Source organism: Rissa tridactyla, chromosome 11 (assembly GCF_028500815.1).
Source record: "Rissa tridactyla isolate bRisTri1 chromosome 11, bRisTri1.patW.cur.20221130, whole genome shotgun sequence".
Taxonomy (NCBI): Eukaryota; Metazoa; Chordata; class Aves; order Charadriiformes; family Laridae; genus Rissa; species Rissa tridactyla.
In genome coordinates, this window is record NC_071476.1 from 12,547,190 (window position 1) to 12,569,019 (window position 21,830).

The 21,830-nt window shown below is 38.4% G+C and overlaps 1 protein-coding gene across 7 annotated transcripts in view; it reads right to left on the bottom strand.

Moving 5' to 3' along the window:
- The window catches only part of CSNK1A1 (casein kinase 1 alpha 1), a 36,637-nt gene that overhangs the window by 12,623 nt on the left and 2,184 nt on the right, over positions 1-21,830 (bottom strand). For 5 of the 7 annotated variants that reach the window (XM_054217928.1, XM_054217934.1, XM_054217933.1 and 2 more), the window contains exons 3-6: positions 9,988-10,114; positions 8,087-8,185; positions 5,591-5,674; positions 2,107-2,246 (exon numbers count right to left, since the gene is read on the bottom strand). In XM_054217928.1, coding sequence (XP_054073903.1) covers positions 2,107-2,246; positions 5,591-5,674; positions 8,087-8,185; positions 9,988-10,114 — 450 coding nt within the window. Of the gene's footprint in view, positions 1-2,106; positions 2,247-5,590; positions 5,675-8,086; positions 8,186-9,987; positions 10,115-14,119; positions 14,268-21,830 lie in introns of those variants that run through there. The other 2 variants (XM_054217935.1, XM_054217932.1) reach the window with 2 other exon arrangements.

Here is a 21,830-nt window from a genome sequence, read left to right on the forward strand (position 1 = left end):
TACTGCAAAGAGGATTGTACATATGGGTGAGGGTAAAACAACTCCCTTTAAGTGAGAACAATCTGTAAGAATCTGGCCAGAGCTACCTCCAGATCTTGGTACCACAGGAAAGAAGTTGTAGGTGATGCTTTATGTTACAGCCAACCCAAAATAACCACTAATATTCACCACAATGGCCTGTTTGTCACTCCCTCAACTCATGTTAAAGCCCTCTGACACTTTGGGGAACCAGTTCAGGGATCTATCCCAGAAGAAAATCAGCTTGGCTCCCTAAATCACTTCACCACAAAGACAGAAAAGCAGTTGCTGTGCTGAGGGGTCAGGGAAGACTGGTTCACTCTTGACAGCAGCTAGCTCCAAAGTCATCTCAGCTCTAACATGAAACCACAGCCAAAGACAAAGGGATGAAAAATGAGACTAAGACCACAAACTCCAGCCTGCAAAACTTGCTAATTCTATTAAAATTACAGATTTCAATCATCAAGAGGATTCAGTGAATGGTATGGGGCCATGACATAAAATTATATTCTCTGAGAAGGCAGTGGTAAATTCAGAAGCAATAAAGGGATTAATAGTTTCCATCCCCCATCCATTTTGTTGTTTTAATGTTTAATTTCATGATTTTTGTAGTAGGAAACATTTGGTTCTGTAAATCTGTAATGGATATATTACATTTTAACATATACTGATGAAAGCAATTTTCAGGATTTGGAAAACATGACAATATTCTCCACTACTAAAACAAGGAATGGATAACATTGCAAACAGCTCCTTGAGAACAGCTGTTATTACACATAGGAAAACCTGTTCTGTAACAGTTAAAATACAGCACTAACAGTTGAAATATTCTGCCAGCAGCTTCAGGACTGATTTCTCTCGATTACAGGAATATATTACTTGTTTGCCTCACTGTTAGCTTGATCTAGGCAGTTGAATAGCTTTTAGCATGCACCAAGCTACATTATTATATTAGAATTCCCAGTACCAGCAGATATAGTACAAGACCACCGACTAAATTCAAAATCAGTAGTCCTTTGCAGTTCCCTCCCTGGACTGTGAGGTGTCAGCACAGCTATTCCCCTACAAGAACGGCTTAGGTTCTATGAGATGTACTTACTTCAGAAATGGCACCTGTCATTTACCCTACTTGACCCACATGTCAAGTAGGCTTAAATAATGACACTGACAGACATTAAAATACACTTAAGGAACCTTAAGGAAATTAAAGCTAAGAGAAAACATGGAGCATGTGAAAGAAACAAATATTTGTAAGTTACATGTTCTGTTGAAATTGACGGTCAGAAGCATAAACATTCATGGAAGTTTTAAGTGACCTCAGCATCATGTGGTAAAGCCACATTACACTTACACATTAAAACATCTAGGCATATAGGCAAAGAGACACATCACTTCGTATCTCATGAGTACCTAACACACACTTCCAAACAACTTAAAGTGTTATCTCCACTGGACCACTGCTAAGGTACTATAGTAGCAATATGCTTTTGATCCAGATGTCAAAAATGTGTTTATATGTTCAAACATATAAATATACACACACACAGACAAAATTATGGTTCTGTATACCAGAAACTAAAATACAGTGGGAGTGTAGAAGATGATCTTCAAGTCTTGCTTGCAGGAAAAAAGGATAAACAGTAGTTTACTAACTTGAAGGGGGAGTGAAAAAACAGGACACAGACCCCAGCTTTAGAATACCCTCTCCGGCTAAAGAATTATATCTCAAGCCAGTCAGCAGTGGCACCAACAGGTAACAACACAATCAGGAAAGTGCACCATTTTATTTGTGAAGATCCTCTAACAGATCCACATGACAGCATAGCTTATCCTTTAAAAAAACCAAAACAGTATACGCAGAACATCCACTTCATGCCTGCAAGACTTACACTCTCTTTAAGAAGCAAATTAAGTGCTTGCATTCCCCCCCCGACTCATCCAACTCTTGCATAGGCAGACAAAAAGAAAAGCACTTGCAAAGCGATATATGCACTTACTCATATAAAATTAGTTCAGACACTTCAGAAGCATACAACTAAGATCATCTTGCAGCCTCCAAAAGCACAGCAGTAATTTCCTTGAACTCACCTCTGCTCAATGCCAAGATGTGCATTGATACTGGCATATCGAGCTGTGCCAGTGAGATTTTTGTCTTCTCTGTATGGTATATGTTGCCTTGTCCTGTTGTCCCGGTACTTTTTGGCCAAACCAAAGTCAATAAGGAATAACTTAAAGAAAAATGAAAACAGATTACATTGCTATACAATGCAAAGAATCCCCAATCTCTTTCTCTAGGCATTAGCTACGTTTTAAGACAACCACACAATGTAACAGCCTACAGTTAAAAGGAAGCAAAGTAACAGTGCAGAGTCGCAACTAGCTTTAACTAGCCAGTTCAAAAACTTAACAGTGAATTAGTTCAAGCCTTTTCTCAATCCAGTGGACTAGATTAGACTGTGCTACTCAGCATCCGTAGCTTAGTTCTACAACTATTTTATGTTACTATTGCAGTTTGTATCACATTAGCTCAATAACTACAGTGCACAATTTAGAAAGGAAACTAGTATGTGCGGGAGCACACTTCACAAAAACCCACTCACACTAGAGCAGTTTACACATACAGATAGTTAATGGCAGCTCAGCAGCTTAATGCAAATGATGCACATCCTGTAATCTTCTCTATGTCTCATAAAGAACACTGGCCATTCTGCAGAGCATGAGGCCAAAACCTTCAACAGCAAACAAGACATCTTGCTTTCAATCACATGTTCATTTTAAGACTACCAGAACACTATCACAGCAGCATGACACGCTCGCTGACGATATTAATACAGCCAGGAAACTACAGACTCATACATGGAATCCAATTTAGGTTTCTAATAACCAAGCTTGACCAATGATATGGTATTTAGCAACAACTGAGTGCGTGCAATTAGTGTGCTAACAGCCAGCCTATCTACAAAGGTTAATACAGACTGTACCTTCTTGTGACAAGATTTCAGGACTAGGCAAAAAAAACTGAGGCAGAAGTACATAAGGAACATTGCAAATTCTAGCAATCAGTCTTCAAGGTACAAATCATCAGGCTGACCTCCTGATTCAAGCTATAGGATCACTGACTACAACCCCTACGGATTAATGAATACTGCAAAAGTAACTTGAGTGGGGAAGGAGATGACGGAAAGAACACATAAGGTTCAAGAAATTCTCAGTAAAAACCTATTCAGTAAAGGTGATTCCAGAACAGAAGATGCAGCTTTAAAAGCAAACAAGTACTGGAGACTGATATGCAGGTATACCTGCATCCAAGACTGAAACAAAGGGTCACTCTGGCACACTGGAAGTGCTGTGAATTATAAACTGACAATTGACACAGAAGTATCAAAGATGCTGAAAGACTGGAAGTTTCTGAATTGCACAGTAGGGAAGTTTTAGAATTCTAAAGATTTTCTAACTATTATGTAGTCTAGACAGGAAAAAGCAAAACGAAAAACCCTTTAAGCTATTGATGTTGGAATAGAAAACCTTGAGTTGAAGTCTTGCCATGATTTATATGCAACCACAGAGCACAGCAGTTCTACGTTTGCTGTCCTAGGGAAAGTCACCCTGAAAGTCCAGAATGCTTTGAACAAGGGGAGGTAAATCCAAAGCCTGTATGTCAGCTACACTGGTCAGACAGTTCAGGAAAGTGGGGGTCTTGTCTTTGTTGCACCCACCACAGCTACCACTAGAGGTAGTTATTCACATAGTGAGCATGGACATGTTCTTCAGCTACCAGGAAATGAGGATTTTTATACTAAACTCCTAAAGCAGACAGTACAAAGCTTCTATGTGATTACTATACTGCAAATGCAACTTTCCTAGAAGCAAAGCTTGCACTCAAATGCAATCCCTTATTTTCTGATTAAAGCTCTCTGATCTGATGACAGCCTCTGATGTATAGTTTGCAACAGCTACTTTTGCAGGGCCTTTGCCCATTGTTTTAAGCAAAATACTATGCCTTGAGAAGGATGGAAAACCAAACACTATACACATCAGGCAGGAATATTTTCACTGCGCATTTAGTTACTAGCACTTTAAACAATTCAAAGTTTTCATATGCTTTCTGTAATCCTGGGGATCTTGCCGTTAATTAATGGTATGAAGGGACAAAGTCACAGTTCATGGATCAAAGCAGTTAACACTGGGAGTGTGCCTCTAATACATAAATAGCTAGCATCTAGCTCTGTTTAGCATCAACTTGGTAAGGCTACTTTCTTCGAAAGACTTCTAAAAGTAAATGATGCTCTGCCTCTTCCACAGCTGCTACAAGCTCTTGATATTAGATTTGAACAAGGCAACTCTGCACTCCCTCAAGAGCTACGGGTAGAACCTCTTAAAAAAAAAATCAATTCCACAACACAGACCCATTTTACACTAGTCAAGTACCTGGATGTTATTTTACAGCACTGATTTCTCCAGGGAAGCTTATTCTGATCGCTAGTTTAAGCTCATTCAGTATTTCCTATTCTAGACCATTAGAAGGCAAAGGAGTACGCCCATCATGCAAGGAGTTAAGCTGGAAGACACAGCCTGATTTGGATGAGCACAGAACGTACTAATGCCAGCCAGCAGGAACACAGACGTATTCCCACAGATAACCTCATACCACCTTAATTCTGTTTGTTGCACAATCAGCAGGAAACTGGAGAAGTAGGGCAAGATTTTTGCCAAGAGCAACTAGAGAAGCAGATCAAAGCCTCTGCCTCAACTGATAAGAAAGTTTTAGGAGACAAGAGAAGCCTGTCAGCTTGCGTACAGCAGCTAGCTGCCTGAGATTTAATACATGAAGACTATCATAGAAAGCTACGGACTGATTCTATGGCCAAACTCCTGAGCTGATTCATATTCAGCAATTTCCAGCTGTCCTGCTATGAACTGGCATATGTCTTCATTTCTCTCCAATTCATCTCCTCTTTAAGAGTCAGGAGGACTACATTTAACACTACAAGATAAGCTCATGCTTCTCCGAGACACAGCTTGTCAGGAGTAATTTCATTTTGTAAGCACAATAGATGAAAATATTTGAGTCCTCATTACATATTTGGAAAGATTTTTGAACAAAAACCATTAGGCAAGGAATCTGGCTGAAGCGATAACAGAACTTCTCCCCGTGTATTCAAAGACACCGTAGGAACCCTACAGGAAGGCAAGCAGACAGCCCTATGCTGAAACCCTCTTATTTCACTGGGGAGGCATGTCTATCCTTCAACACATTCAACAGATAGCCTTTGAGTTTTACAGGACTAAAGTAAAACCTGCTTCTGCATCTGAAATCAAGCACGTACATTTACCCCTTTTTAATATCCAGTTTAGAAATAATTCCACAATTTAAACAAGCGCCACAGGGAAACATCTTAGTAATGTTACATGTTTGCCAAGTATGTCTGAATAATGCCAACATAAGAGGTGCTTTTGCAAGGTCTACATTCTCCAGAAAAAAAAAAAAAACAAAACAAAACCAAAACAAAACCGAAACAAAAATAAAGCACATGAATTTGGGGTTGAGGTTGGAATAGGAGACAGTTCAGACCTGGTTTAATCCTGAGAAAGATGGGTCCTGAGAAGTACTAACAGTCATGCTTCTTTTCCTCTTCCCCACTGGAGATTCTAAACACTGAACAAACAATAGAGGGTGGCAGTGCATCAAACAGTATTGCTTACATTGCAACAATGGCCGGCGCAGACAGGCAACACCGAGGCGTTCGAGAAAGAACAGGGTAGCCAAATGCCATCCTTCTTCCACCAAGCACTGTAGTTTTCAAAAAACTATGTATGTTCATTTTTTTTTATTTTTTTTTTGAAGGAGAAAATTTGAAAGACGTGACAAGGTAAATTTCAACTGTGAGCCACTCCAAAATGGCACTGCCTTGACCAGGGATAGCAATGGTGACATTTGGCTCTATTAAAAAAGGAAATTGAAGTTTTGCTTACAAAAGCATCCTTTGGTTCCACAAACTGCCCTTCCCCCAAAAGACATTTAGAAAAAGTAAATCTTCAGTAAGGAAGAGGTAGAAGGCATTTAGTCACCTTAAAGTTTACTTTCATAAGCATGCAGGGCTTATTTCTAGCAGAGCTGAAAATTCGTCTTTTAAGGTGGGAGCAAAGTTTCTCCCAATGACCAAATTAAAATTTGAAAAAAATCAGTTTAGTTTTAATATAACTGACAGGAAGCTACTGGAACAAGATTACCATGCTATTCTAGTCTTTGTGGCTGATTTTCTTTAAACTGTGTATAGTCATCTCTAAAAAACCCCAAACTACCCTTAGTTACAAAAAGAAACAAAGTAAATACTGTATGGTGGCAAGTGTTCCCTAGACAAAGCACTTTGTTCCAAACTGAAGCAATCCATTCCTCATTTTGCTTATGTAAACTTATTGATTCATACTTCTGCAAAGAACTACCTCCCTAACCTCTAAAACCCTGCAACAGTAACGAAGCCCATACCCACAGACAGTGTTTACCACTATAGTATTGTGTGGATCCCTAACTAGTCCATTAATGGGGAAAAAATATATTGGTTTACAGGGAATTTTTTCATTTCAGATGATACAAGTCTAATGTGTTTCTCCACTGAAGTACAGCAGCATTTTCTAGGCCATTAATCCACATCAAGATGAAAGAGTGCAGCAATGCTAACCTAGCATGACTGTGCAAAAGTCTAGAAAAATGGCCCAAAAATAACAATTGGAAATCAGAAACTAAAACTAGGGAAAAAAATAATAATTGAAGTGTTCAAGTTTACTCTAAGTCATGCCAGAAAATTAAGGAGCCTAACTGCTCAACACAGCAGAGAAAAAAACAGAGCTCTACAGAGTGAAAGTATGAAACTTGGGAACAAGCAAAGTTTAACAGCAACAGGATTACATAAAGACTGCCTTTCAGCTGGACTTACAAGCTTTTCCAACAATGGTTGGATCTAAACATTCAGTGCACTGCACCTCTTCAGACAAGAGCTGTTATCTCATGTTAATCAAGCTTCCCCCTTCTAACATTCATGGCCCTGAAGTTGGCATTCATACAGGCAAACAAAGGTAAACATTTTAAACACTAGCAGTACCTACAGAGATGAGACATTCTCTGATGGCATACAGAGAAGATAAGTGGGAATCTTGCTTCCAATAAATAGCTTGATCACGTACATTTGTCCTGAAGTTAATTTCTATTAAGTAGCATGCTTAATGCATTGCCAATGCTGCCTGTCTGCCCGAGCTCGACATACAAATTGCAGGATTAAGCATATTTCACTCAAGAGAGCTAAAAATAAAACCCGGTTTTCTTCTATATAAGGTTTTCAACGGGAAACATGCACTTCTGACTACGTTTACCCATCCAAACAAGTGCAACCACCTCAGCCCACCCTCCCTCCCCCCTGCTTTTTTTTTCCCCCCAAAGTAAATTGAGAGCAGCTTTTTGTTGTACAACATATTCAGGTACTCTACAACTTAACAGTTTTCCATGAACATATTGGCATAGTTTCATTTATTTATAAAGGCAATTGATCTACATGTTGGCTATTAGTTGTATCCACAATTCTGATGGCTGAAGAGTTCTCTTTACCAGTCTGTCACTGGTAGATTTAATGCCCTGATGACTGGTAGGTCAGGTGCTCCCTCGTTGGCACGGATTCTTTTCATCCCAGGAAGTCAGCCCCAAAGCCAAAGATAAGATTTGACTTTATCATTGAGGAAAAAAAATGCTATTACAACAGTTATCTCTATAATGAAACTCCATCATCGAGAAAAGTAGCTAAGTATTCTCTAGGCTTAGTTTATAATCTTGTTGCAAGCCTAGAAATCATCTTGGTATCAAGTGCCTCTCCCAAGGTGGGTCAGAGATCCACATGCGTATGCCACTGCATTTAGAAATGGACATTAAGAAATCCAAGTTCTCTCGAAGAATCATGGTTTAGTATCCAAAACGTCAGTTTTAAAAGGTTTTAAAAGGGTTTTAAAAGGTTGTGCAGCTTGAACCAAGTAACATAACCCATTCCCTTTGGATCTTTTAAACAAAGAGCATTAGACTAACCTTATTACAGTGACGCCCAATACCCATTAGGAAGTTATCTGGTTTAATGTCTCTGTGTATAAAATTCTTTGTGTGCACATATTCAATTCTACTGATCATCTGTAAAAAAAACACAGCAACAACAAATCAGGTAATATTTCAGTGAGAACAATACAATTCACTTAAACTTTCAATGAAAGTATGAATTTTTAGTGTTACCTTCCTCTGCAACTTCAGTTTCTATATTTGCTTAATGAAAGCCAAGCGGGTTTGGTTTTTTTTTTTAATGCTGTTCAAATAAATTTATCTTCCTTGTACATTAAAATCCCATTACCTTGGTCAGTAAGTGGAAGATTAAATACCTGAAACTATTTCCCAAACATTCACGTGCATGTTCTAGAGAGCAATTTCTTTTTCTTACTTCAAACAAAGGTCTTCTATACCTACCACAAGACAATTTTAAAGTTCATTCCCTCCCCCGTCCCAGTTACTCATTCATCTGGTTATTCATTCATCATCAAGCGTCACTTTTCCAGGTAACAGTTTTCAGGGAGCAAGTAACAACTTGATTGTGGCCCATACTGTCATATCTAGGCTACCGTGATCCAGGAATCATAGGCAGCAGTAAACACACAGAGAAACTCCTGACACATCTGTATCATCATATACAGTCACACAATTTCCTGTGCGTGAGATCACAGCACATGCATTGATGTGGTACAGCTTTCCAGCTACTAAAACACTCTTCACACAGTCTTCAGTGAGTTGAATTGTTACAATATCATGCCCTTGACAGCTGTTCTACTGGACTATGCCCTAGAAGCCTGTTCCATGCACTGATATCATACATCCCATCTATGTTTCCCAGATGAGAACTAATTAGTGTTTACCATCCAAAAGAATACTGCACAAAAACCATACAAATTCCCTGGAGATGCTCTAACACCCAGGCTCCAGATAACTGAGCAGGCAAATGGCTCTCTAAAGCAAGCACACCACTCACTTAAGGCAGCTGAGAATAGGGACAGCTGACCTTGTCTCCATACAAACACTGTGAGCTTCCTTGGCCAAGAGCCTGGGATTCTACAAGCATCTGGCTAAGTGACAACTTGGTACTAACATCAATTACGTAATATTAGATGAAGTTTAAACTACCATTGAAAATTCAACTCAAGAAATCCCTACCGCCTTTCAAACAGCAGAAGACAGCAGAATCAAGCCATCTATTAAATAGCAAGAAATAAACATGGCCAGCCATTTCAAGTGCTGTACTCTCATGACCAAGTTAAAAATCTCAATGCTAGAAAAAGACTAAACCTCATGCCTTAAGTAACAGACCTCAGTTTTAGAGGCCTTGATTAAGTTTGAGGTAGAATGGCATCTCCTCTAACAGTTTTAAGAACTGTCTTTAAGCACCACAACCACCAAAATCATATTTATTAGCTGATGGTCTGGTACTAGAAGTTACAGGAGGTTGGGAGTGCATAGTAACATTCAATAAGAACAGACCCACAGACTTGCACGTTGCCCACCTGTCAGCACTGCGGGCCAACATGTAACAGGTTTCCATTGAATCAGATCAGCCATAACTAGAGACTGCTCCAGACCTTCTAATACCACCCCCATGGCTGGTATCAGGAGTTAATCCACCCATGTTAGTCCCAACACTTTAAAAAAGTTGCAATTGTTAGATCTGCAGCATCAAGGAGTTGGTATCTGTGCTGCCCTCCCACTACAGGCCTACATTCACTTTGCATGCCACAGCACACAGAAGCCACCATTACTTCGTTCTTATATAGGTCAAGTGTTCACTTGGCTATATACAACACTGCATAACACATTATTTAACCCACTTAAAGAGAACCACATCGCACAAAATGCTTTAGGGTTTTTAACTTCATCACAGTAAGATTTGTACGTACCTGGTCTGCTAACATAAGTACTGTTTTCATCGTAAACCTGCGAGAACAGAAGTTGAATAGGTCTTCAAGACTGGGACCAAGAAGATCCATAACTAGAACATTGTAGTCCTTTTCTTGACCATACCACCTGCAACAAAGGAAATTACTCAGCATTAGCAGGAATCCTGATGCAGCCCAGGACACCATTAGCCCTCTTGGCTGCAAGGGCACATAGCTGGCTGATGTTCAATTTGAAAGCTTGGGCTAGTAGTGTCTTATTTTTCCTAGAAACAAAGTCTGAGGACAAAACAAGTTGTCAAGTGTGCGTGCACACAATTAATTTTCCCTTAAGAGGAAACACTACTACACTTTAGCAGCAACTGAAATACCGAACGCCAAAATCAAAATGCAATTAAATCAGAAGCCATTACATGTTAATATACTGAGGTGTACGTATAAAGTCTGAATTGAAATTCATCTGCAGAACACCTTACACTCCTGTCATTGTTTCCTGTGTTATTTAACTTCATAGAATATCTTTAAATGCTTTAGGCTTTGTTTTCAGCTATGACCAACGCAGCTCACAGTTAACTCAGACTACCTCTTCATCCAAGTTTAACAAATGGCAATCAAGTTCTACTGTCCTATTAAGTAGAAGATAAAGGCTTTTCACCAGGTTTTCAACATCTTCAATGGAGAAACACTTAAGTGTCTTAAAAGCAAAAATACACATGTAGCAATATATCAATTGCAGCCAGACTTCTGATAACCACCTTTAAGTATCTGATACATCAATTTGGGGCAAAAGTGCACACCAATGCTGTGAGAACAAGCAGAAGGCCTCACATGCATACTTCTCCTTCCAATCCATGTCTAGCATTTCTATCACAATATTGCTTTATGTTATCTTCAACTGCATTTCACCACTTAAGCTGCCTGAGAAGACCTAGAGTCACACCCTTCACTTCCGCAAGTCTCAGTGGTGAATTTCAGGACCTGAATATTCTTCTCTATAGTCCTTCTACACATTCCAGATAGCTATAGTTAAGTGAGAGGTGCATGTGAAAAACTGTTTATGAAGCTGTACTGAGTACTAGTACATCATTGTAAAGATTAAACACCATATCGATCAGAAGGCTACATTTTGCCTTTGCTAGGCACCTAGTCTTTATGACAAAGGCCTAGTACCAGCAGTCAATGGACAAGGCACTAACCAGCCACCTCCTGGAGGAGTCTTGAAGTTTCCAAGAACAGTGATGCAGGGAAGATACACCAAGAATATATCACATAAGAGCAAGCAGATAAAAAAAAAGAATTAAAATGAATCAATATTCAACTCAAACACAGTAGTAGCTGGTGCTTAAATATCTGTATAGACATTTTACTTCCACTTTAGGCAATGAATCCAGGAGACTAATGCATAGCTGTCTGGAAAACAGTTGCTGGCTGATAAAGCTGGCAATTTCCTTGGTACTCACAGGATTCCCAGCTTAGCAAGGGTAGTAAAGTAAAATGTTTACAAAACCGCAGAGAAAAGATTCTATATTTGGATTTCTTTCAGGAACTACTGGCCTGTACCTTCCCACTTTCAGGATTCTAGTAGAAACCATGGACTTCGTAATGCACTGTTATAAACTTGAAAAAAGTTATATATGAGCTGTGGATCATACTCATTGTTTTATAGGTCAGTCTAGGACCTTTATTCATTCCCTACATGAAAAGGGGATGTAGAAAATGTGTATTTTGAAAGCAGTCATTCAAATGAAATGTCAACAAAAGTTTTCCTCCAATGTGATAATGGCCATACCAATACTGTAAGTACTATTTAGCAGTTTTTGCCTTCTAAAAATCCATTGAATGTACTATGATGTACAAAAACCCCCAAACTTACAAGTGACTCCATTACAAAAGTATGCTGATAATGTTATTTGATAGAGTCTGTAATTTTTGAAAAGGTTAATATTCACACTGCAACCTGACACTAAGCCATGAAACATATGCATTTTGAAAAGACCTGCCCAGCTAGGCCCTTTTAAGCACTGATCAGAAGCTAGTTTCAACTGCAAGAGCAACCAAGAAGAGTATTTAAAAAATGCAAAAGTTCTCAAGCAACTACAAACCAGCTTCAGTTCAAGAATTACCGACTATGCCTGCAAATCTATTTCTTGGTTTCTATCAAAGTCACGAACACAAACGGCTGAGTAGTTTTGACAAGGCTCTATCAACAACTCCATAGGTCACAGTTGAAAACGAAACATTATGGTCATCTAGAGCAATGAAAACTGGACCAAATGACCTGTCTAGTTATTGCCATATGAAATTTAGGTTTGTTGTGAAAAAGTCTAAAGAATAATGAGCTGAATTGAAACATTCTAAGGAGTAAATCAAGAACTAGATAAAATATGATTTTCTTCAAGAAACTGAAGTCCAATTCAGATGCTGAATGTAATTGTTCAGTACAGTAATGAATCAGTGCCCAAGAGACTGCAGTATATGGGAAAAGGATCAAAGATCAGTCTTCAACTGAGCTAAGAAAATTTAGTTACAGCATCACAGAAAGTGAAGCTGATGAAAAGAAAACCTACCCTGGGAGCTACATTTTAAAAAGCATTTGGTTCCTCTACAGGGATCTCTCTGCTTAGTAAGTGCAGTAATTCAGGTTGATTGCACAACCTCCATTTGGCCTACTTCTGCATGCGCACAAGAAAATTTTCATCTCCTGACCATTTTGCACTAGTGGGAAGCAGAACCATCTGCAAAACAAGATAGGACTTCTTAGCATTTTATTTTCATGTTTACCTGCCTGTAATTCCTCACAGAAGACTGCCACATCTATTCGTTTCACTACTGGCACCTAAACCTTCTGCTAGGTTATTGGAGTAACTTGTCCTTTATTTACTATGCTAACACTGCAAGCAAGTTTTCATTTCCCTTGGAACATTTCCAGGGAAAATGGGATTAAGTAGTAAGGCCACATCGTGTCCATTCAAAGTCCAGTAGCTGCTACTACTGGCAGCTCTGAGTAAAAACGTTAGAAGTCTTGGCTCTTCTTAGGAACCTTGGATATTACAATACATAAGAGCTTGGCAAGTACTCCTTGCTCCCATATTTGCATAATCAACATAAAATGGCTTATAAGCACACATTTTGGATAAGCACAGATTCAGAGCACTTTGGCATGCAAGTATTAACACTACTTGACTAAAGTGCAAAACAATATGGCAACAAACTGAGTACAATTTTTAAAGAAAACCCCACTAGCATCTCAAAGAGAAATCTTCAGAAGTTCTAATACTGCATCAGCAATGAAACTTGGACTGAACTACTAATACGAAGGAAGCCCTCAGCAACTATGAGATGACACTAGCATCTCAGAACACATCTATTCCACATGTCTGTTAGAGCTCCATGGACTTTTTTTTTTTTTCAAAAGCACACCTGGAAGTACAGTCTCTCATACTCTCCTGTTGAGACAGCAACAGCATTAATGCATTTTAAGCAGGGAGAGGTTTGGAAGGTAGTGGAAAGTGGGAGCAAGAGATTTAAATACCTGACAATTCACTTTGGGTGGGTAATGACTCTGCATACTGCTACACAAAACGTATTATTTCAAAAGGAAAAGCTAAATTAATAGACTAGAAGGACTCACTGTTTCTCCAATTCAATCCCACAGTGCTGTATGTCCCATTACAAGGTACTTCCTAAATAAAGAATTTTGGTTCTATAGCACAGGTCTATTTATACCTCCTTATGCCAAAAAACCACACAAAGTATGGAACATTATCAGCCTTCACAAAGAACAACAGTAGATGGATCTTACTAAACACTACACAAAACATTAACAGGACAGCATTATTACTAAGAACTAAGTTTTATCCTTGAACAGGCAGGGTAATACTGTAACATCTGATACAGCTGTTAAGAACCCTAGTCCATATTCGAGCTGTAAGGCGTGCCCAAGCTCATGCATGCACAAAAATGCTTCGTCATTCTCCCTTGCCTCATCTGCTTAAAGCTACAGACCAAATTGCTACAGATCAGTTAGAATACAGTAAACATCCTTTAGAAGCCTTCCATTTAAGAGTGATTAAAGATTGAACAGTGACCTTAGTTGACTTCAGTGACTTGTCTAATTTGAAAGATCAAGACTCACCAATCACATCAGCAAGTTTCCAAGTCATGGTTTATCAGCCTGATATTTTGCTTGTGTTTATACAAACAGCTGACTTTTTTTAATATCTTTAATTTCAATAGTTGTAGCCCTATGCTGAACAACTAACTCACATGACAGTGGTTTGAAAGTCTCCAGTTTCCAAATCCCATACAGTAAAGTGGGTACGATGCCAGATCACATGACAAGGAATGTTTACTTGAACTCATGTGGGGTGTGTTTGGTTTTTTTTTTGTTTGTTTGTTTTTAAATTCCCTTGACTAACCTTGAGACAAGCAAGTGAAGTGCTGATGCACATTCAGCACTTAATAGCAAACACTGTAGTCAGGTCTACCCAAGCTTAAAATCTTTTTCTGTTTTCAGAGCTGCATCTCTCAAAAATTGTATGATGTCTATTTCAGCAGCCACATATTTCACAAATAAGGTCAGTGACAAAAGAAATGTTTGAGAAAGTGTCTGTTAATACTTTGTTTCATTTGTGTTTTGTTTTGTTTTTTTTAACTGAGAAAACATTTCATTGGCTTATTATAACGTTCTCTCCACATCTAGTGTATCTTCCTATGAAAGGGTCAAATTGCAGTAGGTCAACAGAATTCAGGCACAGCCCATGAAATTACAGGCCCAGTTTCAGGCTACTGTACCACTTACACAACTTCAGTAGATAACCAGAAGTTTCATCCGACACATCGGCACTTGTAACCACAACCAAGGTAACAAAGCCAGCACAATTATCAAAGCTGTGTGAGCTGGTCACACAATGAATGAAAGAAAAGACTTCAGAAGCTTCACATGAAAAAAAAATCTCAAATTCAGTTCAAGATGAACTAAGCTACTGAATAACTCTACAGCTGTTAAACACTGGTAACAAAACTCCAAATCCCATGCACTCTGAAACCATGAAGGCATTAAAGGCATTGTCAGCATTAGCATAACGGCACGCCATTTTGTCTACAGCATATTATATCCAAAACCAGAACATCAGCTCAGTGTCACAAAAAAGTGTTCCTACTGCCAGAGCAACTAGAACAAGACTATTTTGTTCCAGCACAATAAAAGCTCTCCTCAATCAACACCTGCTCTGCCAGGTAACCAATCCTCCACTAAAGGCTTCCGTCAATTTGATCACTGATTATTCCAGTGGAGGCTGTGGCGATCTGGAATTACAAACAGAACTGCAGAAGGTCATGCTTTTGTGAGACAAAAAAAAATATCTCCTGGTGTCTCACTGCAAGGAAGTACAATGCTTCTGTGACAAGACTGGAATAGTTAAACTCAAATCTTTATAGACTTCCAGAAAGTCTTTGCAGTCACATTTAAAAAAAAAAGGCTGATTTAGACTTCTTTAATATTACATAAGCTTTTGCCACTTTCACAAGTCAGTATGACTCTATATGACTACTCCATCTAGTTCTACGCAATTAAGTTTCCCAGCACTTGGGCTTTCAAACACCAAGTGGAAGAGTTCACGCGACATAAATGGAGATTGACAGAAGAACTAAAGTGGATTAAAAAAGCTATTAAAACAAAAAGTGTACAGTGAACAAACAAGCTGGAAAGAATTTACTACTGGAATTACCTGAGATCACCTTATTAGTTTGACAAGTCAGCAGGCACATGAGGGTGAATATGCAAGTCTGGAAGGCCTCATGAACACAAAGGATTCAGACATCCTACAGAAAACCAAATGACACTGAACTGATGAACACTCTGGAACTGTATTCCATTTCTGCAAGCACTAAGTCATTTATACAAAAGTCTCTGAACTAGGCATTAGTCAGATGATGTGACTGAGGAGCAAACACAGCCCTCCCTATAATCATATAGCTCTAATATCAGGCATCACTGAAAAATAATAAGTAAGCCTAACCAGTAAAAATACAGGTATTCTACATAGAAACTGTGAAGCAATCTGTATCAATGCTTAAGGTGCTGACGTGCAAGCCCTGTCACCAACATTCAGGAAAGGAAATCCAAATCAGAACAGTGACAGAAAAGAGACTTCAAGAAAGATGGGAAGATGGTGACCCCTGTAATCACGTATTCAAACAGCTCAGCAAGGCAGCCACAGAGTTATGCGACTATTCTTTATAGATACAGGAGGACTGTAATAGGGAAAAGGTTATTAATAAAAAAAAATCAGGGAAGAGTAAATGGGAGCTGACTGCTTACGGGTACAAACATTTATCTTTAGGCACAGAAGCGCGCTCGCTCTGACAGAATCATGAGCACTGCTGTGACAGCCTAGAAAGTTTTAACACTGCACCTGACTGATTCACAGAAAGAATAGCTAGTTGTCCAAAACAGGTACTGATTTGGACCAAAGTGATCCCATCTGGTCCCATATTCTAGACCTCTCAGGACAGACAATTAACTATTAATAATGTTTCAGACAAATCAGGAAGTATATTCTGCCTGTAAAAAGATACCAATCTGAGCCCTAACAAATACTGAAGCAACATGTGTAAGAAGTAATCTATCATCATAAGATTTGTGTCTAAAATGCCACATATTTTTTATTTCCAGCTTATTCCCCCGAAGCTGGAAAAGCAATTCTTAACTGTTAGCCAGCTAGGAGTAATATAAATGAACTCAACATAATATGGCATGACTGAAATACCGAAGTGGAATATTTAGCAGATGTCATCTAACATTAGTTGCTATGGCGAGTATGAATTAGGCCACCCAAGTACTAAATAAAGAAGCAGCAATGAACACCCTACACTATGAAGTTAGATAGACTCTATAAATAAAATTCTGTATCATTTTTTTGCACAGTTATGAGAGAAATATGAATACATGAAGTGTGCCAGTGCAACTCATCTCCTAAGCAATCAGGTCATTTCATCTGCCTGGTGTAGTGTTGCATACATACTTCCACGTAGTTGACTTGCTGTTTTGCTAGCTGTTTAATGAAGTACATTAACACCTGGCAGGAAGCGAGGAGAACATAAGTTTCTTCCATGAAAGTCAGAAGGCAAGCCATTAATCGGCAGTAGGTGTAGGAAACATTGCTGAGGAAAAGAGTGTTTCAGTAGCACCTCCGCTGATCACCTGTTCCAAATAAGAGCAACCCTGAACAAAACTGCATACTTTCACAGCTGTTTCTGCAAAGGCTGAGCTAACACAAGGAGGAAAAAAGGAAAAAAAAACAAAATCAAAAAGGGAAAACTTTTTGTTTTCAAACTGTGGTCTCTCTCAGATGCTTTTAAAGAGTCCGCAAAGACCAATTAAGACAGAAGTTCAGATTGTTATTAAACAAAATCTGTTTCATGTTTTAAGAAATTCATTCTCGCCATAGAAAAATTTTAGGTATTAATTTAGAAGACTAGTTTCAATTTTACCTTGAGCTACCAGAATAAGAGGCTTCCTCTTATCTACTACAGTGGTTCTGCCCTTCAGCATGCAGCCTTAAGTAATAACAGATTAATCCATAGGAGACTATGCTAGAACCTTCCTCCTCATTACTTGCAGACCTAGATGAAACTATGTCTTACCAACGGAGAGACAACAGAGAACTTTTCAGACCTTATCTGACTACTATTCTGGGTTTGTTTTGGTGTGTTTTTTTATATTGGGGGAATCATTAGGGGCATTATTTTTTGTTTGTGGGTTTGGTGGGTATTTTTCTGGTAGTGTTTTTGGTGGCTTATTTTTATGATGCAGGAAATTGTTGGGACTGAGAGGGGTGTATTTACAGATTTTTAAGCACTGCTTAAAGAGATCAAAATTTGAAGTGCTCAAGGAAAAATCATTTGTGAGAACCCTAAAATTACCAAACTTGACCACATTTTTCCATTACATGTCTTATTTAGTGTGGATGAATACAGGCAGAATCTGTTACTAACAGATTAACCAACAACACAGCACTAAGAACAGAAGAATAAAAATTGTAGATGCCTTTACAGATGATATTTTTTTTACCACAATCTTTAAAATATACATCACTATTTAGAAGATTGTGTAGTGATACATGGGTGGCAATACTGAATTTCTCAACATCAAACTATTTTGCAAGAACCTACTGCATTGAAAAGTTCAGAACTGTAAGGATTTACTTGCTCAGCTTGCAAGCATTGCAAAAAAATTGCTATGTCAGTAGCTTTTGTTTTTTAAACTTACAAATGACTAAACCTAAATATCACATTGATAAGCCTCACACACTGTGCAGTATCTCTTTGGCCTTGCCCACAGAAGAATACAGGCACTATCTTTTTCACATTCACTAGGCTCCTCTTCCTGCTCTTAAGTGCAACACTTCTAATACATTACCAATAGCCCTGCTGGTCCCAGCACAGCTGTTTTACATTTGAAACTGGTAACACAAGTTATCCCATGGTATTGTCAGGAGAGACATTTAAAGCCCACTTTTCTTTCAAAAGTACATCTGGAAGTACCTAAAGGTAGTCTTCATAAAGGCTACAAACAATAGTTGACAAACACCATAAATGGCAAAAATCAAGAGTGGCTATCACAGACAATTCAAACAATTGTTTTTGTCAAGAGTGCTTTAACGTAGTTACACTACGAACAAAACAACATACAAAAAAATTAAAAATCACCAAACACATTTTGCTGCATTCCTCCAAACCAGAACGAAGAATTTGGGAATAAACATAGGTAGTCCAAACTAATAGGATCAGCGCCCAGTTAACAAGATTACAGCTAAAAATGCTTTGCCACTGAAAAAGAGAGGGGAAAAAGAAAAAGACAGCTGATGGCTGAGAACAATGGGAATAAACCCAGCAGAATACTGCAGACTTTGCATTGTGTCCTAAAGGCAGATCAGATTGTTACAATGTTAAGCTTGGTTCAAGAGCCTTTTGTGAAAAATGAAGGTAATAATTAACAAAAATTCATGCATCAAGAATATACCACAACTTAAAAGTCTGTAGAGCATTTATATAAGGTTTTGTGAAACTCCAGAGACAAGTTCAGAAACTTTGCTACTCTTTCGGGCAACAACAATAGGCAGCGAAGTCAAAGATTTGCAAGTCTAAAAGAGTTTAGAATATTTAGAGAACAACATTCCAATCTAGGTTTTTGCTAGTTTATGTGAAAACAACATGTTTTGTTACAGTGGGAGTACCAAGGCCCCTTATTCGCCCTCCACAAGTGAGGGCTCACCGTTGACCCCACAGAAACAGTACTAACAATCTTTTAAGTCCCAAACTGAGATTTTGCTCATTAGCTTTCTTGCAATCAGCCAGAAAGGCCATCAAATAAACCATAAAAAAATTGCTTGGTTCTAGATAATTTAAGTGACACTCCAGATATGCCATCTTATAATTACTAAGTCTGCAATCACATCTAAAGGGACAAATTCAGTTTTAAGAACAGGTGCCCAAAATGAATGAGCAATTCATACCTCACCTATTATTTCAGCTTTGTGAGTCTAAAGAACCACAGCAGACCACTTCAGTAAGGCAAAGCCACATAACATAATTTCTAGTAAGTTGATCTTGGCCACTGTGTTACTCAAGTAAATGAAAAGTAGAGAACAAGTCTCTCATTCTTAAATGAGGAATGCAAGATTATGCACCCCTGTTTCCCAGATGCGTAGCACTGAGATAAAAATGCTGCTAAACCCAGCTTATACAGCACAGCAATTGGAAAAGCTTAGAATGATTCTTTAATCTTTCTATCAAATGTTCTGTTTATGCTGTTGTTGTTTAAAGGTGTCACATTACAGAAATTTTAACAAATGTATTGATAGATTTTCCTTCAACTTGATTCATCCTTCTACATACACTGAGCCAAGAACAGCTTATTCTGACTTGACAGCATACCATTATAAAACAATGGCAGAACACGTATCATCAATTACGCATGCAAAGTGACCTAAGTACAAAGTCATACATTCTCCCAGCTTAGCTGCTGTCATAAACTCACATCAGAAAACCTTGAGTTGTCTGAAACAACATGTACAGTAATTTCACTTCGGCCCTAGTCTTAGTAATCACCTGTTCAAAGTCACATCCTTGCTAAGCACCTCAGAGATACATCTCGTTTGGTAGGTCAAGTCTTCCCCTCTTAGACTCAGAATACCATGGGTTCTGCTTCTACTAAACACATCACATTTTAACCTTTGTTGCAAGAACTGTGCTGGGCACCCTGCTCAGCTCCCTCAAAGAAGATTAAAGAAACATAAAAGTACTACTTTAGATTTCTTAAAGCATCACCAGATGTCATACAGCAAGAAGACAACTAGTAACAGAAGCTTAGTCAAAGAACCTGTCAAGCAGCATCTGGTACATACAAAGAGATTTAAAATTAATGCTGCTTCTGAATACAAAAAAGGTATTTCCAAAAAATTTCTGAAAGCCACTTTTCTAGAAAAATACCAGAGATTAACACTGTAAGAACCTGAAAGTGAAAAACTTTAAGACTGACATTATCAAACAGATCACACATTTTTAGCACAATGAGTTTATGAATCAATTTGAGTTGAGTATTGTCTCAGTTGTCCATTCTTATTCAGATTCTTGTAACCTTTATTATTTTGGGGGTGGAGAGAGGAGGACGTGTGTTAAAGAAAGGCTGCAGTTCCCCTGTGGTGGTGAGACTTCTAAACCACAGTCACTGGTTATACAGAAAACGAAGTCAGACATAAAAATGTCAAATACAGATGAAAGAAAACCTAAAGATGACTGCTGTTAACTGAAGCTAGAAGCAAGTTTCTCAACATGTAAGGTGACTTACAGTATTTCAGCTTTAAATAAAATGCTTTCACTGGGCATTTTAACCAAATCCAAGAATTTAAGTAGCAGCTCACTTCTGTTACATGGAAAAGTTGAAAAATTCGCAGCTTAGGCCTCCTTAGAGCACCAAACATTCATTTACTTAAAAAAAAAAATAAATAGTTTAATGCCTGCTTTTCCAGTTTTGTGATGGAACACCTGATATCCACTTGCTTTGGCTGTTTTCCCAGTTATCCTTGTTTTAGCATGTAAGTATACTGCAATAGCTTTCCAAAATGCAATTTCTGTTCTTTCTGTTGTGAAATAAAGGCACCCGTTTGAAGAAAAGAAGGAAACTGTAGTCTAAAATAAAGACTAAATCTGCTTTCACATAAGCAACTCTTTTTAAACTGCAAGTATTCTGCTTAATTCAGGTAGTTTTATTCTGTTCCTGCAAAAGGCTGGAGTGAATGAGGACAGACGGCCAAGACGACACTGCCTCCTCCACTACATAGCTCCAACTTACATTGAGAGCTACAGCCAGTTGTGTTTGGAGGGGGGAAAGCAGATGAGGGGAGCTACTAACCTCAGAAATGCAGACTTGTTTTAGGTTTTGTTAAAATTAATACATGATCTAGAATATATCACCACTATGACCTTACAATAGGCCCTACAAGCCATTACTGATACAGGTGCACATACAGCAAAGTCTGGGAAGGGTTAACAAATTAAATGGAACCCAGAGTTTGACCCAATATCTAAATAGAAATTGTTTCTGCAACTCAAGGAAGAACTCCTTTATGCCATAGCGCAAACATAAGAAATACTAACTTTAAAAACAATTATTAATGAAGTCTAAGAAAAAGAGTAACTTTTTGTACAAAGACTTTCTGAAGAAAACTGAAGTTTCATTTAATCTATTCTGATGCATAGATTCAGTAGTTGGGAACTAACCCAGCATAACACATCAATAATCTCAAGAGAAATAACCCCTCCTAGTCTGCCGCAAGAGTGAT